The sequence below is a fragment of the Rhinoderma darwinii genome, chromosome 12, assembly GCF_050947455.1.
Source record: "Rhinoderma darwinii isolate aRhiDar2 chromosome 12, aRhiDar2.hap1, whole genome shotgun sequence".
NCBI classification, from domain to species: domain Eukaryota; kingdom Metazoa; phylum Chordata; class Amphibia; order Anura; family Rhinodermatidae; genus Rhinoderma; species Rhinoderma darwinii.
Window position 1 is genome coordinate 57678892 of NC_134698.1, and position 19318 is coordinate 57698209.

A 19318-nucleotide genomic window follows, 5' to 3' on the forward strand; every position below is an offset into this window, starting at 1 on the left:
GGGAGCATTATACTGTGTAGGGATAGCTATGAGGGCATTATACTGTGTGGGGAGGCACTATAGGGCATTATACTGTGTGGGGAGGCACTATAGGGGCATTATACTGTGTGGGGCATGTATAGGGACATTATACTGTGTGGGGGCCACTAAGGGGTGATTATACTGTCTGGGAGGCCCGTTGGGTTGGGGCCCATGCAGATGTGTTTTACCCCGCCCTGTTCTAAACCCGTAGCTATGCTTCTGTTGGCCACTAATGGGTGGGTAGGGTCACATCATCAGCCATAGTCGGGCCTCAGCGACGCACAGCAGCAGGATACCTTGAGCCCGGCCCATCACCCGCCCGCACAATTGTCACTGTTTTCGATGTTGCACAGACTTATTTTTCTAATGGAGCTAAGTATCGGCATCTAACTACGAATGACGTTGACATACATCAGACAAAATGGGGCTAAGTACGGTAGTGGGGGGTCCCAAACAAAAATCTCGGCCAAAAGTGGTTTCCGGCCTCAGAAAGTTTGGGAACCATTGCTCTAGATCATCTTTGAAATGTTTCTACACCTTGATTGGAGTCCAACTGAGGTAAATTAATTTGATTGGTCATGATTTGGAAAGACACACCCCTGGCTATATAAGGTCTCACCCCTAATAATGTATATCAGAGCAAAAACCAAGCCAAGAGGTGGAAAGAACTGTCTGTAGAGCTCAGAGACAGGATTGTGTGGAGGCACCGATCTGGAAAAGGGCACAAAAAAATTGCTGCAATGAAAGTCCCTATGAGCACAGTGGCCACCTTATTTCTTAAATAGAAGACGTTTGGAACAACCGTAACTCTTCCTAGAGCTGGCCGCCCAACCAAACAAAGTAATCGGAGGAGATGGGCCTTGGTCAGAGAGATGGCCAAGAACCCAATGGTCACTCTGGCTGAACTCCAAAGATCCTGTGTGCAGATGGGAGAAACTTCCAGAAGGTCAACCATCACTGCAGCACTCCACCAATCTGGGCTTTATGGCAGAGGGGCCAGAAAGAAGCCTCTCCTCAGTAAGAGACACATGAAAGCCTGCCTGGAGTTTGCAAAAATGCACCTAAAGGACTCTCATACTGTGAGAAACAAGATTCTGTGGTCTGATGAAACCAAGATTGAACTTTTTGGCCTCAATACTAAGCATCATGTCTGGAGGAAACCAGGTACTGCTCATCACCATCCCTACAGTGAAGCATGTGGTGGCACCATCATGTTGTGGGGCTGTTTTTCAGTAGCTAGGACAGGGAGACTGGTCAGGATTAAGGGAAAGATTAATGGAGCAAAGTACAGAGATATTCTTAATGAAAACATACTACAGAGTGCTCTGGACGACTGTGCCGAAGGCTCACCTTCCAACAAGACAATGACCCTAAACACACAACCAAGACAACATGGGACTGGCTTTGGGACAACTTTGTGAATGTCCTTGAGTGGCCCAGCCAGAGCCCTGACTTGAACCCAATCGAACATCACTGGAGAGATATGAAAATGGCTGTCCACTGACGGTCCCAATCCAACCTGACAGAGCTTGAGAGGATCTGCAGAGGAGAATGGCAGAAAATCCCCAAATCCAGGTGTGTAAACCTTGTGGCATCATACCCAAGAAGACTGGAGGCTGTTATCACTGCCAATGGTGCTTCAACTAAGTACTGAGTAAAGGGTCTGAATACTTATGTCAATGCAATATTTCAGTTTTTCCTTTTCAATAAATTAGCCAAGATTACCAAAATTCTGTTTTCACTTTGTCATTATGGGGTATTGAGTGCAGAATGATGGGGGAAAACAGGATTATTTTTTTATTTTACCACAGGGCCTCAACATAACAAAATATGAAAAAATTGAAAGGGTCTGAATATTTTCCAAATGCGTTGTACCTCCATTGTATCATCTGTAAAGACTTACCCCAATTACCATAACAAGTCAATATTTTTCAAGAGTGTAAACTAAATCTGACAGCCTGTTCCTATGTAGTTGGTGCTTGCAAAGGTATACACTCATACACCTTGGTGAACCTCATGGTGTAAATGTAAAATTAACAGGTTGCTCATGTCAAGCATACCCTCAACTATCCCAATTTGTTAACACAGTAGACAGGGTTTGTAAAGAAACTTCCACAAAAATATAGTTAGTATAAGGATTTACAGGGAGTGCTGGTTGTGTAAAATGTAAGAAGTCCAGTAAAGTACAGTCTATATTCTCAGAGGCCTAAACTCTTGAGCTCCAATGGAAAATTTGTAACAGAATCCCTCAGGATTTTTGAGGCAGATTTTGAAATGCAAGCAGTTTTTTTACGCTTTTTTTGACACGTTTTTGAGGATGTTTAATTTTTTCTATTAAGCAAATTGAAAAACTGTAGGCAGTTTCCAGTCAAAAACTGTGTAAAAAAACCGCTCTAAATGAACATTTTGTTTTTATTTTGGCCTCCCATTGATTTCAATGGAGGTTTAGAGGCAGAAACCACTCCAAGAGAGGTCATGATGCTTTTTTTCCCCTCGAGTGATCAAAATCAGCCTGGGGGAAAAAAAGCCTCTATCTCCGTTTGAAATCAATGGAGGGAGATTTGGGGCATTTTTTTGGTGCTGATTTTGATGCAGTTTCCACATCGAATTCAGTGCCAAAAACATTGTGTGAACTGGATCTTACACATGTTTATTTTATGGTAAGGAGGCTTTAATACCACTTAAGGCTCATTTAGACGAGCGTAAAACTCGTCCGTGTGCTGTGCGTAAAAATCACGCACAGCACACTGACGCATTGATTTCAATGGGGTCATTCACACATGCAGCAGTTTTCACGCAGGAGAGTCCGCTGCGTAAAACTCACTGCATGTCCTATATTTGTGCGTTTTTCACACACCTATCACCCATTGAAGTCAATGGGTGTGTGAAAATCACGCACAGCACACGGATGCACATCCATGTGCTGTGCGTGATTTACGCATCTATTCAATTGAAAATAATAATTAAAGAAAAGGTGTGCTTTGCGAGTGCGTGAATAACGCATGCCCCTCGCAAAGCACTCTGATGCATAACGGACCAGATTCACGCGCGATTTTCACATGCGTGAATCTGATACGCTCGTGTGAATGTAGCCTTAGAATTGTGTAGGATATTGTGTTTATAGAAGAAGATAAACAGATTATGGTGGAGGATATCATAATAAAATAGTGTATTTTTACATAGTCTTCCTGTATATTTACACTCCTGGAAAGTATAGTGTAGCAGTCCCTATTGGCCCACGTAATACTTGATAATTAAAGGGGTTATTGTCCCACCACTTCAATTTATCATCTATCCACAGGAACGAATGGAGCGGTGGTCGCGCAAGTGTGCTGCCGCTCTATTTATTCTCTATGGAATCGCTGGAGATAGCTAAATACAGTGCTCCGCTATCTCCGGCAGTCCCATAGAAAAAGAGAATGAATGGAGCGGCAGCACACATGCACGACTGCCACTCAGTTCGTTCAGGAGACCAGGGACCCCTGTTCTCTTGATCGGTGGAAGTCCCATGATGGGACTCCCAGCGATCAAACACTTATCACCTATCCTGTGGATAGGTGATAAGTTGATGTGGTGGGATAACCCCTTTAAAGTGGATCTGTCAACTGAATATGCTGCCCTATGTAAGAGTAGCATATTACAGCTACAAGTTTTTACTCCTACTATACAGAATGGCACAACATTTTTTTTGCCGTTTGGGTAATACGATGAATAGGATGAATGAATACGGAAGACTCATAGCTATAAGTCCAGTGTATTCATGAGGAGAGTGCTCCCCCCTGCCCATTTGGTGGTGATTGAAAGGCTGCTGTGTATACGGATACACAGCGGCCAGTCATAAATCACTGTGAGGAGGGTGGGGTAAGGGCTCTCCTCATGAACCATCTGACAGATCCACTTTTAACTAGCCATAGACATTGTACGTTGGAGAAAAGCTATTATCCCCGACTTCCCATTAACATCTCGTGCGCAACTACAACAGGTCCTGACAGGTTCAAATTTTACCTAATTTATTAAGAGTCTAACAGAAAACTGGCCTAGTTGGCAATGGCAACCAATCAGAGCTTAACTTTCATTTCCTAAATAGCTCTGGAAAAATGTAAGCTACTCCGTAATTGGTTGCTATGGGCCACAAGGCTAGTTTTTCTTTTTTTAAAAATGTGTACAATCACTGTTTACCCCTGAAAAGAGACAGAGGGAGACAGCCAGACTTTCCCCACAGACATCATGTTCTCGGTGGACCCTGACAAAAATGTCTGTAACCAGTTTTGGTAGAGTACAATCATCCAATTTTGCTATAGGTTGTTTTCTTACCTGAACATGTAGGTGTTTTGTTCTGCACAGAAGAGCCACTTACAGGTTTACCATCTGAAGTAACACACCAGCAATATCCAGTATAAGTATGACATTGCACCTGCCAAAAAATGAATACATTAAGTTAGTTATATAAATGCTATATCTCTGCACAGACCTCTCACATGCTGTATTATTGAAGGGTGCTAGGGGAGATATGGCACTCGACAGGGCATCAAAGAAGAGGGTGCAGAAATACACATAGATGACCTATCCTTATAATAAGCCGTGTGATTGGTGGGGGTTCTGGGAGTAAGACCCCCACGATCACACATTGATCAGCAGAATGTATCTGCAGAAAAGCTTCAGATCTAGGCACTGCTGCATGTACGGTGATGGTGTGCTGTGTCTGGAACAACAGTAAAGTGGGCCATGCCGTAACATTTGAGAAAGCACCACCGCCTCTTCGTTTTGCTGATCGGTGGGGGTCAAACTACTACCAATCACACACTGAGGGCCTCAAACATATTCTAATGAGTTTGTGGTAATTGTACTAGAACTATACATATGTTTTTTTATTGCAATGTGTGAGGCCATGTTCACATTGACCAGTTTGGTGCAATTTCTAATGTTTTTTCTTTTTACTGTTTTTCAGCCAAAGCCAGGAGTGGTTTCCAAGAGTGAATTATATGTCACTGACTTGTTGAAGATTTTCAGTGTAAATTCTGCACTGCAAATACTTATTTCTCTGTGCACAATGCAAATAAATATATATAATTTTGACTATGTGATTTTCTGTTTTTTTTTTTTTTTTTTTTATATAATCTATCTCTCACTGGTAAAATTAACCTAGCCTAAAAATTCTAGACTGTTCATGTCTTTGACAGTGGGCAAACTTACAAAATCAGCAAGGGATCAAATACTTATTTCCTTCACTGTACATAATAACAACAAAAAAAGTGATTGAAATAAGAGGCTGTCATACACATAAAATAATTGCAGCAACCTGCTACTTCTGCCATTAATTGCATAGCGAAGCACAGAAGTCACCTGTGTAGCTCAGGCCCATAGAGCGATATGGGAATCAGGGCACGAGAGGTTACACTGCGTTTATACAATCTCATCGTGTTATCTCAGGTAAGACGTCTGATGGGAATACGTTACTGGAGAAGAATGTGCGTTTTCATGATTTCTAGTCTATTGGGGTGTAGGTTTTTAAGCTCCATATTACTTGTAGTCTATGTGCACATGTGTGTTTTGTGCGGGTTATAAGTGTGATTGCAGTAGTGAGTTGTTGTTTTTTTGACCCACTTGGGGATAAACTGTCTGGCTCCACTATAATGTTCCTTTTTTATCTGTCATATGTAGTAATCTGTTCCCCATGTTGATATACAGCTCCCCTGCAAATACTGAAAGAACCCTCAATGAGTTGTACAAAGAAAGTCATTTAATGCTCCCTGATTGATACGACCCAGAAAGGCTTCAGGCAAAACGTATCCAGATTGAGGATATTTTTAACTCTTTTTAGTTGTTCCTATGGTTAGACATAATAGGGGCACATGAAAAAAGACTACGTGGCCGTGCAGGATGAGCAATGCTTCTAGCCTTGGGGGGAAATATCTCTGCAATGGAGAATACCACAATTATTTTTTTCTGTTGGGTCAGTACGGTATACAAAAAATCCCCGCTTGCCTCTCTGATTGCCCAATTAAGGGTCAGTACAAAATGCATAAGGAGGTGTGCATGAGTCGAAAATGGGGCACGCACTTGCGTCTTATTTATAACGTTTCTGGACGCCAACATTTTCTTGTTTCCTTTATGGGCTTGTCCACACGTAACGGAATTGCTGCGTATTTTTCGTCTGGATTTGCTGCGTGTTTTCCGTCCGGATTTGCAGATGGAAGATATGCAGCGGAATACAGTAGTAGCAAAGTGGGTTTGATTGAACAAATATCATCCACACGCTGCGGAAAATTCACCCGAGGTGCATAATTTTAGTTCTGCAGCATGTCAATTATTACTGCGGAAAGTGGACTGAACTCCTGCGTTTTTCAGATGTACTGCGTAATTTGCAGCAGAATTACTTACAGGGGTGGAAATGACATCACAGGAAGAAGAAATATCACTATCACACAGCCCTTAAAAAAAATGCACCGAAAATCTGCACTTTCCTGATCGTCCTTGGCAGGACAACATATATGGGTTTTAGTCCCCTAGGTACAATTAAGCAGACAGGTTAATTAGCAATAAGCATTAAGCAAGTAAACAATTAAGGACTTCCCCTATAAGCATGTACCAGTAACCGGGCCCCAGCGTATTTTTACGAAGCAATAGCCATAAGTTCTGCCAGGGGGGAAGCTTGGGCTGCCTACGGACTCCAGGAAATAAAAATTTTGGTGAGTAAATTTTCGTTTTCCTGATCGTCCTTGGCAGCACAACAAATATGGAACTTGCCAAGCAATAGCTATATGGGCGGGATAGCAGACGCCATTTCAAGCACTCTTTTGCCAAATAGAGAACCTTCTGATGCCAGCGAGTCAAGCCTGTAGTGCTTGACAAAGGTTGATGTGGATGCCCATGTAGCAGCTCTGCAGATTTGATCCAGGGTCATATGCACGACTTCTGACCATGAGGTAGCTGTAGAGCGTGTGGAATGTGCCCTGATCTGCAGAGGAGATTGAAGGTCACTGAGATGATAGCATTTTTCAATTGTTGACCTAATCCACCTGGCTAGGGGGGCTTTACTTGCTTTTTGTCCCTTATTAGGACCGGCATGTTGAAGGAACAGAATTTCTGCTTTCCTAAAAGCCTTTGTCCTTTGAATATAAGTGAGAACTGCTCTTCTCACGTCCAGTGTATGCCAATTCTCCTGATCTTCACCTTGGGGATGAGGGAAAAGAACTGGTAATAATATCTCTTGGTTTATATTCCTAAAGGAAGGAACTTTAGGCAAGAACCCAGGCATGGTACACAGTAGAAGACAATCTCCCAGGTCTCTCAAATAAGGTTCTTTGAAGGAGGGGGCCTGAAGCTCACTTATGCGCCTGGCCGACGTGATTGCCACCAGGAAGAAGGCCTTGAAGGAGAGAAATCTGATGGACGACTCTTGCATGGGTTCAAACGGTGGCTTTGTTAGAACCAACACCACTATTGAAAGGTCTCAGGAAGAGAGGGTACCTGAGAGACTGAGCTAAGGTTTCTTAAATCCTTGAAGAAGGTCTTCACCAACTATTGGTTGGAGAACAGATTTTGCAATTGGGCATGGATTGCCGTGAATTGCACCTTAAGGGTATTTAGCTTCAACCCTTTATTGAAGCCCTCCTGAAGAAATTGCAGGATAGTATTCAGGGAAACTGTGTTTGCTGAATTCTTAGAGCACCAGGGGGACTACCCCTATAGGTATGTACCGGTAACCGGGCCCCAGCGTATTTTTTTCTTTCTCTCTAGGATTAGTTCGGAGACGGTTCCCTATTCCACTGAGGAAAAGATTTGTTCCGGGCTGTATACAGGGTTGTGTCTCTGGCCCTCAGTCACTAAGGTGTACCAAGATGGTGGACATCTTCTTAGTACACGGTGACGGGGCACCCTACCTTATCCTGGTAACGGTAGCAGGGGAGGAGGACCCCCTGATGGAGCATCCCTCGTTTGTCTAGGTTCGAGGTGTATTTCCGGACCGCCCGCCTGCGCTCTCCCGGTACCCGTAAGTGCTGCTCGGCGTTACAGAGGCATGGATGGGGGCAGAAGGGATGTCAGGTTGGCCCCGCCCCCCAGAGGTGACACGCTGATGCAGCGGGATCATAATGCCGGCGTCTCTTTTTGAAAGATTGCGCACTCTGCCTCTGGACAGCCCTCTGCTTGCTAAGGTCAGTATGGCTGTTTACATTGATGGGTCATGATGTGTCTCTATGCTGATGGATATGCACATTTCCTACCATGTTTTTTTCTGCCTCTTCTCTAGAAGAGAAGGTAGGAAAAGGACCCACAAATGCCGGCACAGGCTTTGCAGGGAATGCCTCCAGCCTCTGCCTGATGACACTGTATCAGATCTGTGTGTATCATGCTCCAGCCCAGTCGCCTCCCCTCCCAGGGAGGATTCTAGGGGATTTATGCAATGGTTCAAGCAACCGTTATCTGTAGTTTTTGAAGATGTCAAATCATCACACCAAAGATTGGGAGAATGTACCAAATCTTGATTTGCCAGTGGTTAAATTGGCAAAGAAAGACCTTTTTCCATCTGATGAATTAGCCCTGCTGAAACACCCTATGGACAGCAAAGCGGCTTTCCTTCTGAAGAAGGTGTATACCTCAGCAGTGGGCTCATGCAAAGCCTCCTTGTCTTCAGTACTGGTGGCTAAGGCACTCCGGGTCTGGCTAAGCCACCTATCAAAGGATCTAGAGGATGGAGTCACAAGTGCAGAAATTCTCCAGTCCCTCCCAGTAATGAAGTCAGCTTTGGAGTTCCTCTGCGACTCCCAGCTGGATAACATCAAATGTGCATCTAGGTCTCTGTCCCTGTCGAATGTGGCCAGGAGGGCTCATTGGCTTAAATTATGGTCAGGGGATAATCTCTCCAAAAATAATTTTTGTGGCCTCCCTTTCCATCCAGAATCTCTGTTTGGTCCCCAACTAACAGATATCTTGAATTCCTTAGGGGAAGGCAAAGGGGCTAGGTTTCCTGAACCTAAAAGGAAGGATACCAGTCGTTACTTTCGGGATCAGAGCAGAAGGTCCCCAAAGTTCAATAGAAGGTTTCCAGACCGTCCGTGCACGTTTAAAATGAAGCAGGAAAACCCTTCCTCCTTTCGGAAGAAAAACCCCGGCCAAAACCCAAGCAGTTTATGACGCCGAGCCAATCCTACAAGTAGGGGCAAGGCTTCAGAGATTCTCCTCTCAGTGGTCGGTGACATCATCCGACGATTGGGTGACGACGACCATCAGGAGAGGATACTCTTTGGAGTTCAGAAATCTCCCCCGAGACCACTTTGTCCTCAACAGGCATCACTATCCGATAGTCTATCGGCTTCTGCAGGTCTTTCTCCAGAAAGCAGCCCTGGAAGATGTTCTAGTTTCAGAAAGAGGGCAAGGAGTGTACTCCAGAGTGTTCCCGGTGCCCAAATCAGACTGTAGTTGGAGACTGGTAATAGACCTGACCTTCCTCAATCAATATCTGGTGAGGAGAACCTTTAAGATGGAGACTATCCGGTCGGTGATGAACCTTCTGGAAAGGAACGATGTTCTGGCAACAATCGACCTGACGGACGCATACTTGCATGTCCCTATTCTGGCCACACACAAAAAGTACCTCCGACTGGCGGTCCAAACGCAGGGCGGAATACAGCACTTCCAGTTCACCTGCCTACCCTTCGGGATTTCGTCAGCACCTCGAGTGTTCACGAAAATCGTGGTGGTCCTAACAGCAGAGCTGAGGCTGAAAGGGATATGTGTGGTCCCTTACTTGGACGACTGGCTAATAAAAGCGCAATCAAAGTCCCTGCTCCAAGAGCATCTCCAAACCACATTGGAATTCCTTCACTTTCACGGGTTCCTGGTGAACTTCAGAAAGTCACAGCTCTTATTATCACAGAATCTGAAATTCTTAGGATTCATGGTGAATTCCTGGTCAATGACAGTCAAGTTATATCCCGAGAGGATTACTGCAATTCGGGGTTCAATAGAACGCCTTATTTGCCATCCGAATATATCGGTTCGAGGGGCCATGAAAGTCCTAGGTCTAATGACCTCATCCATAGATTCGGTCCCCTGGGCCAAAGCCCACATGAGATCTTTACAGCTCGACATCCTCAGATCCTGGGACAAAAATTTCAGAAATCTGGGTGCTCTCTTCAAGGTCTCCAACTTCACCCATCAAGACCTCAACTGGTGGTTAATTCCGGACACTCTCCGGTCCGGCAAATCCCTGGTTCCCCCACCACAGAAAGTCCTCACAGCGGATGCCTCCTCCTGGGGCTGGGGTGTCCATGCAGATCACCTATTGGTTCAAAACAGTTGGAGTCAGAAGGAAGTGTCACTATCCTCCAACATGAAGATACTCAGAGAAGTGAGATTATCGCTAATGTCCTTCCAGTCTCATCTGGGAAATACCCAGATCCTGGTCCAGTCGGACAACCTAGCTACTGTTTTCTATATAAACGAGCAAGGAGGAACGAGGAGTGCCTCAATGTCGGCCGAATGCAGACGACTTATGAGTTGGGCAGAACAACATTTGTTGGGAATTTCAGCAGTTCACATCAAGGGCTCCTTGAACCACACTGCAGATTTCCTCAGCCGCAATATCCTCCATCCGGTGGAGTGGAGTCTCAGGTTTTCAGCAGCTTAGCTTCCGCATGGGGAATGCCAGACTTGGATGTGATGGCATTGGAAGAGAACAACAAAATACTTGGCTTCTGTTCTCTATACCATTCCCGCCATGCAGTAGCATTGGACGGCCTGTCTGTCAGCTGGAGAGAAAAATGAATCTACATCTTTCCTCCCCTTCCCTTAATACTCAGAGTATTGAGAAAAGTTCGGGACGAAAAAGCGGAAGCCATTGCAATCCTGCAATCCAGGCCCAGCAGAGCCTGGTTCTCCCTAGCCTTATCTCTCTTGAAAGGCAGGTTCCTGAAACTACCAGTATCACCGAACCTTCTGTCCCAGAAAGGGGTGTATCACCCAAACCCTCGCAGTCTACATCTCACGGCCTGGAGAATCTGACAGAAATGGGTCTCTCGTCTGAGGTCATTAATACTTTGCTATCAGCCAGACGCCCCTCAACTGTCAAAGTATACAACAGAGTTTGGACCCCGTTTACCTCCTGGTGCTCTAAGAATTGAGCAAACACAGTTTCCCTGAACAATATGTAGAGGTAATAATGGTTGGCACTGCCTGTAGCTTGCAGCGTAACAGATTCCTGTGCTTGTGCTTACTGGGACTTGTGGTTCAACAGCCTTTATGTAGCGGTGCTCAGTGCGTATAAAAGTAAGACTTTAGCATATGTCAACATGTAGAAAAATAGACAGCACGGCACTCACCACTTGCAAAAAATGTTTTTTTTTTATTCTATGTTGAGGCAGGCAACACAGGATTAGAAGACAATAGAGCCTACGACCGATGCCTTGATAAAGCATCTGGAGGACGTGAAATGGTCGTAGGCTCTATTGTCTTCTAATCCCGTGTTGCCTGCCTCAACATAGAATAGAAAGAAACCTTTTTTTGCAAGTGGTGAGTGCCTTGCTGTCTATTTTTCTACATGTTGACAGTTTCCCTGAATACTATCCTGCAATTTCTTCAGGAGGGCTTCAATAAAATGTTGAAGCTAAATACCCTTAAGGTGCAGTTCACGGCAATCCATGCCCAATTTCAAAATCTGTTCTCCAACCAACAGTTGGTGAAGACCTTCTTCAAGGATTTAAGAAACCTTAGCCCAGTCTCTCAGGTACCCTCTCCTTCTTGGGACCTTTCAATAGTGGTGTTGGCTCTAGCAAAGCCACTGTTTGAAACCATGCAAGAGTCGTCCATCGGATTTCTCTCCTTCAAGGCCTTCTTCCTGGTGGCAATCACGTCGGCCATGCGCATAAGTGAGCTTCAGGCCCCCTCCTTCAAAGAACTTTATTTAAGAGACCTGAGAGATTGTCTTCTACTGCGTACCATGCCTGGGTTCTTGTCTAAAGTTCCTTCCTTTAGGAATATAAACCAAGAGATATTATTGCCAGTTCTTTTCCCTCATCCCCATAGTGAAGATCAGGAGAATTGGCATATACTGGACGTGAGAAGAGCAGTTCTCACTTATATTCAAAGGACAAAGGCTTTTAGGAAAGCAGAAATTCTGTTCCTTCAACATGCCGGTCCTAATAAGGGACAAAAAGCAAGTAAAGCCCCCCTAGCCAGGTGGATTAGGTCAACAATTGAAAAATGCTATCATCTCAGTGACCTTCAATCTCCTCTGCAGATCAGGGCACATTCCACACGCTCTACAGCTACCTCATGGTCAGAAGTCGCGCATATGACCCTGGATCAAAACTGCAGAGCTGCTACGTGGGCATCCACATCAACCTTTGTCAAGCACTACAGGCTCGACTCGCTGGCATCAGAAGGTTCTCTATTTGGCAAAAGAGTGCTTGAAATGGCGTCTGCTATCCCGCCCATATAGCTATTGCTTGGCAAGTTAAATATTTGTTGTGCTGCCAAGGACGATCAGGAAAACGAAAATTTACTCACCAAAATTTTTATTTCCTGGAGTCCGTAGGCAGCAGAAGCTTCCCCCCCTGGCAGAACTTATGGCTATTGCTTCGTAAAAATACACTGGGGCCCGGTTACTGGTACATACTTATAGGGGAAGTCCTTAATTGTTTACTTGCTTAATGCTTATTGCTAATTAACCTGTCTGCTTAATTGCACCTAGGGGACTAAAAGCCATATGTGTTGTGCTGTCAAGGACGACCAGGAAAGTGCAGATTTTCGGGGAAGTCCTTAATTGTTTAATTGCTTAAAGAGGCTTTGTCACCACATTATAAGTGCCCTATCTCCTACATAAGGAGATGGGCGCTATAATGTAGGTGACAGTAATGCTTTTTATTTAAAAAAAACGATCTATTTTTACTACCTTATTAGCGTTTTTAGATTTATGCTAATGAGTTGCTTAATGCCCAAGTGGGCGTATTTTTACTTTAGACCAAGTGGGCGTTGTACAGGGGAGTGTATGACGCTGACCAATCAGCGTCATTCACTCCTCTCCATTCATTTACTCAGCGCATAGGGGTCCTGCTAGATCCTTATGTGCTGTCTTATACTAACACATTAACAATACTGAAGTGTTTTGACAGTGAATAGACATTCCATGGGATGTCTATTCACAATCCCTGCACTTCGTTACTCTGTCTGTGGTAGTTACAGCAGAGGCAGCGTGGTCTCGCGAGATCTCGCTGTAAATGACAGGTTACAACGAGATCACGCTTCCTCTGCTGTAACTACCATAGAAACAGTAACGAAGTGCAGAGATCACCGTGGAGCCAATTACACAAAATCGATTCATCTCTAACTGCAGTTTTAACAGAGTTGCAGTACTGCAGCATGGTTGCTGTACTGTGACCGGAGCCATCTGCTTCCAGCACAGACATCTAGTGCCCGGAGGCAGCAGGAACAGCTGATCCATGCAGGGCCGGGTGTCAGACCCCCATGATCATATGCTGATGATCTCTTCTGTGGAAAGGTCCGTGCCCAGACAATCCCTTTAAATCGCATATATCAGTTGCATCTAGCCAGTTGTTGTTAGCCTAATCTAGACACAACTGATGGAATTTTGTGTACCGATCCAGCATTTATGGCTGGACAGGACAGCACTGCATGCAATTTTTTTCTGTCCGGCCAAAGTCAACATCTGGCATCAACTTTAAAACTGATGCAGACCTGCTACTATAGGAAAAAATTGGATTAGTTCCGACATCAGTTTCTCTCCAGCATTTCTGTACCACGCTGAAGAGAAACCATGCCGGATCGCTGGGTATATGTGAACGGGGCCTTAATAATTATCAGTGCCCAGCAGGAAAAGTAAAAATTGGACATTATAGTTAACTTTTATCTAATGAGCATGGCTAACTGAAATTGGTTGTCTAAGATTAAAAATATGGTCTTCTCTCTTTCTTTTTTTTCAAAAACAAACGGTGTGACTCTTGCCCATGGGCTGTGTCTGGTATTGCATCACAGCACCATTCAAGTTATGGTATTCACTCCACCCCCACCGCCCTTGGATATTCACTTAACGTAACTCTGTGTGTGAGAGACTTCTAATGCTGAAGTTGTGAACATTTTTGTGGTAAAAGTACTGTCAAATTTCTAGGAAATAGAGATGCCCAAAAAATGGTTGGTCACAGTTTTGAAACTTTTTCTTCTCACTTTCACCAAAGACCTGGATTCCATAGGTTTGACAGCAAAACTTTTGGTCTCCCCAAGGTGGCAAGGAATTTCTAGATACTTTATGATGTCTTACTGAAGTTGTGAATATTTTACATAAGATGTGATCTTCAGGCAATTACAATCTCCGCAGTGAGTGTTTGTTTTGGGTCTGGCTCACTTGCAAGGCAGTTATTTCTACCTAATGCCAAAATCATATGTGAGGTGGCCAAAACTAACAGCATTTCTTGAATGTTTTCTCCATGTCCATCGCTCAAAAGTGTATATATACACATAATTCATGTTTTATTTCTTTATAACCATACAGTGATTCAAATAAATTATTCTGAGCATTATTATTAGTTATTATTATGTTCATCACTCTACTATGTGTATAGAATTATATAGAAAATGTATGAACTCCTGTGTGTGTAGACTTATACATATATTTTGTTTAAAGGGGTAGCTATCTTTGGGATATTCTTTTTTGTTAGGTTCTTTGCAAACTAAATTTTGGCCCTACTGTTATTGTGTACATTTGGAGCTCACATTAGGATACCTATTTTGGAGGAAGGAATATCGTAGTAGACTGTGCTTTTCCATCCAGAGGGATAAGCAAAAAACATATGCTGCACAGTACACGTTTAAAGGGGTTTTCTGAGTTATTCCAAAAAGTTTAAGGGGTAGGAGGGATGCATTTAAAAAAAATACCTGACATAGGTGCAGTGATGATCCCGTATACCCACGTGTTTGCTGCAGCCAATCACTGGCCTCCGCGATCCTGTGCCGTGTTCCCACTGAGACCAGTGATTGGCTACAGCGATCATGGGGGTATACAAGCACGTCATCACTGTAGTAATGTCAATAAACAGCAGCGGGAAGGCGAGTGAGTAATGTGAGTTGAGTAATGGCTTTTTTTTTTTCTTAATGCATCCCTCCTGCCCCTGCCACTTTTTTGAATAACTTGGGAAACCCTTTGACTTACTCCATTAAACTCTATGGTGATGGATGCCAATGTTAAGGCATCCGTCAGCCTACGCTTAATGTATACGTCAGAAGCTTTTCCTTGTGTATATGTTAAACATAGGCCAAAAACGTGACGTGCACAGAGCCTTAGAAAGGTCCACTGATGAAAAGCTGATCCCAAGGTGTCTCGTTGCTGAGACCACCAGTGATCAGCTGTAATCTGTAGGGAAACTACGATATGATGCAACCAGTAACCACGGGACACCACAAAAAAACAAAATGGAGCTCGAGGTCCAAAGACAAAGTCCAAAAAATGTCCAAACTAAATCAAAAGCAAAAGTGGGCCTCCGCTCACATGCCCCTAATATACTGCAAAACTATCCACCTTAGGGACTGTACTCCCTTCAACTCCAGCTTGAAGTAAGTGATCTTACTCTAGCAGTGCAGAGAAGTGTATTTCAGGCTAAATCTCCTTCCATGGTTTGCTCCGTTCAGCTAAAAAAACAAGTCTCCCCGAATGCTTCCGCTCCACACTGTAGCCTCTCACTGAGACAAAGTTTAAAATGGCCCAAACAAAGTGTAACTCCGCAACTTCAGATGAACCGTTAAAACAAGGGGGTTTAAATTACTACATACTCAAAAACATGATTAAAAACAGCACTTTTTGATAGCCATGCAAGCAGCCCACCTCACATGGACTCACAAACGAAATTGGACATTTTTAAAAGCCCCTTAAACAGGTCTTATGAAAAATAAATACCCTATGGGAATAAACAGGATGAAACCGATGTGGTCAAATAAAACCGTAAGGGGGGCAATAACAGATAAAAAGATAGCGTTCAAACTACTAAAGCAAGATGGTAGTGACGAGGCATTAAATAATTATAAAGAAAAAAATAAGTTGTGTAAAAGACAAATAAAGGCAGCAAAGATTGAAACAGACAAACAGACTCGTTATCAAAGTAGAAATAACCCAAAAATCTTTTTCAAATACATAAATGACAAGTGATATTGAGGGTTATAAATATCAAGCAATGAAAGATGTGTAATTTATTGAGAAAGTTTGGACTTGATGGACCTGTGTTTTTTTCAACCTATGTAACTGTAAAAATAAGAAACTGAAAACTGAAAGTGTTGGCCCCCTGTTAAAAAATAATCTGAGTATAATGGTGGAGGAGGATGAGGAATAGTACAATCTTTTAAACGCTTTTTTCTCTACTGTATTTACACAGGAAAATCCAATGTTAGACAACATCATTAGGGATAAAGTAAATTCTCCATTAAATGTCACCTGCTTAACCCAGCAAGAAGTGCAACGCCACCTTAAAAGTGCTAAAATAGACAAATCACCGGGTCCAGGTGGTATTTACCCCCGCATTCTGCAGGAATTATGTACCATAATAGGCACTTATTTCTGATATTTAAGGATTCTATCATGACTGGGTCTGTTCCACAGGACTGGCGCATAGCAAATATGATGCCAATTTCAAAAAGGGGGCAAAAAGTGAGCCCGGAAATATACTTTTCTAAGAGCTGCTATTCTCGAGTATTTCAATGCAAATAAACTGTTAACGCAGAATCAGCATGGGTTTATGAAAGATTGGTCCTGTCAAACCAATCTTATCAGTTTCGTTGAGGAGGTAAGTCCTAGACTGGACCTTGGTAAGGCTGTGGATGTGGTGTATGTAGACTTTTCAAAGGCGTTTAGTACTGTGCACCATAAAAGGTTGGGATATAAAATTAAAATGCTCGGACTGGGGAAAAATATATGTAATTGGGTTAACAACTGGCTCAGTGATAGAAAACAGAGGATGGTTATTAACTCCTTAACGCCGAAGGACGGATATATCCGTCCTCAGCAGCTGCTAGTTCGCGCAGGAGGACGGATATATCCGTCCTGTGATCGCGCGGGTACTGACAGCGTACCCATGCGATCGGCGGCAGGAGCCCAGCTGTTATACACAGCCTGGCTCCTGCTGCAACTGCCGGAATCGGAGCGCGCGCCGATTCCGGCAGTTTAACCCATTAAATGCCGCTGTCAATAGTGACAGCGGCATTTAATGTGTTTGACAGAGGGAGGGGGCTCCCTCTGTCACCCGATCGGCGCCCCCGCAAACAAATCACGGGTCGCCGTCGGGTTTCCATGACAGCCGGGGGGTCTAACAAAGACCCCCAGGTCTGTCTTCAGCATCTGCCTGTTAGGCGATGCCAGAGGCATGACCTAATAGGTTGCCTGTCTGTTTTACACTGACAGGCAATAATGCTTCGGTATACTAAGTATACCAAAGCATTATATATGCGATCAACAGATCGCATAGTGAAGTCCCCTGGTGGGACTAAAAAAAAATGACAATCAGTTAAATAAAGTTTGTGAAAAAAAAATAAAAAAATTACAGTCAAAGTCAAATAAAACTACTTTTTTGGCCCAAAAAGTGGTTTTATTTTGTAAAACGTCAAAACAAATCACGCATACACATATATGGTATCCCCGCGATCGTAACAACTTGACCAATAAAATGAACACATTAATTAAACCGCCGGATGAACGTCGTCCAAAGAAAACGCAAAAAACAACGGCAAAATTCTCTCTTTTCTCCCATTCCCCCCATAAAAAATAAAATAAAAGTTAATCTATAAGTCCTATGTACCCCAAAATAGTACTAATGAAAACTACACATTGGCCCGCAAAAATCAAGCCCACATACGGCCACATCGACGGAAAAATAAAAACGTTACGGCTCTTGGAATGCGGCGATGCAAAAACAAGTAATTTTTTTCTAAAAGGCTTTTTATTGTGCAAACGTAGGAAAACATATAAAACCTTTACATATTTGGTATCCCCGTAATCATGCCGACCCATAGAATAAAGTTAACATGTTATTTACGCTGCATAGTAAACGGCGTAAATTTATAACGTGAAAATTAATGCTGGAATAGCTGCTTATTTTCAATTCTCTCCTAAAATAAAGTTAATAAAAGTTAATCAATATGTTATAAGCATCTAAAAATGGTACAATTACAAAATACAACTCGTCCCGCAAAAAACAAGCCCTTATACGGCTATGTAGACGGAATAAAAAAAAAGTTACGACTCTTGGAATGCAACCGTGAAAAAACAAAAAATAATCCTTGGTCATTAACGTGCAAAATGGCCCGGTCATTAAGGGGTTAATGGTGCATCCTCAGAGTGGATCACAGTTACCAGTGGGGTTCCACAGGGGAAGTATTGGACCATCTTCTTTTTAATATGTTTATAAATGACCTTGTAGAGGGTTTATAGAGTATAATTTCAGTATTTGCAGATGATACTAAGCTCTGTAAAGTAATCAACACAGAGGAGGATAATGTAATACTACAGAGGGATTTGGGGAAGCTGGATGATTGGGCAGAGAAATAGCAAATTAAGTTTAATGTGGAAAAATGTAAGGTTATGGACTTGGGCCAAGGAAACAGATTTTATAATTATGCATTAAGTGGTAAAACACTGGGTAAAAATACTACGGAAAAAGACTTGGGGATTTTAGTGGGCAGTACATTTACCTTTAGCAACCAGTGCCAGGAAGCTGCTGCCAAGGCAAATAAAATCATGGGATGCATAGATGGCATAGATGCTCATGACCAGAACATAGTTTTGCCTCTATACAAATCACTAGTCAGACCATATATGGAATATAATGTACAATTTTGGTCAGCTCTGTATAAGAAGGAGATGGCTGAACTAGAACGGGTGCAAAGAAGGGCGACCAAGGTAATTAAGGGAATGGGCGGTTTGCAGTACCAAGAAAGGTTATTAAACTTGGCTATTTAGTTTAGTAAAAAAAGACAGCTTAGTGGCGATCTAATTACAATGCACAAATATATAACTGGACAGTACAGAGATCTTCCTAATGATTTTTTTTACACCTAGGCCTGTTACAAGGGCTCGGGGGCATCCTCTACGTCTAAAGTAAAAAAGGTTTCACCATCCTCGCAGATGGGTATTCTTCAGGGTATGTTCACACGCACTGTTTTCAGTCGTAATTCGGGCATTTTACGTCTCGAATTACGCCTGAAAAAACGTCTCCATTACGCCTACAAACATCTGGCCATTGCTTTCAATGGGTTTTACGGTGTTCTGTTCCCACGAGGTGTTTTACGCGTCGCTGTCAAAATA

At 43.2% G+C, this 19318-nt stretch overlaps 1 protein-coding gene across 4 annotated transcripts in view; it reads right to left on the reverse strand.

Annotated features, from left to right (window-relative positions):
• The window catches only part of SMOC1 (SPARC related modular calcium binding 1), a 188688-nt gene that overhangs the window by 71672 nt on the left and 97698 nt on the right, over positions 1 to 19318 (reverse strand). For all 4 annotated transcript variants that reach the window (XM_075843400.1, XM_075843399.1, XM_075843398.1 and 1 more), the window contains exon 4: positions 4336 to 4435. In XM_075843400.1, coding sequence (XP_075699515.1) covers positions 4336 to 4435 — 100 coding nt within the window. The remainder of the gene's footprint in view (positions 1 to 4335; positions 4436 to 19318) is intronic.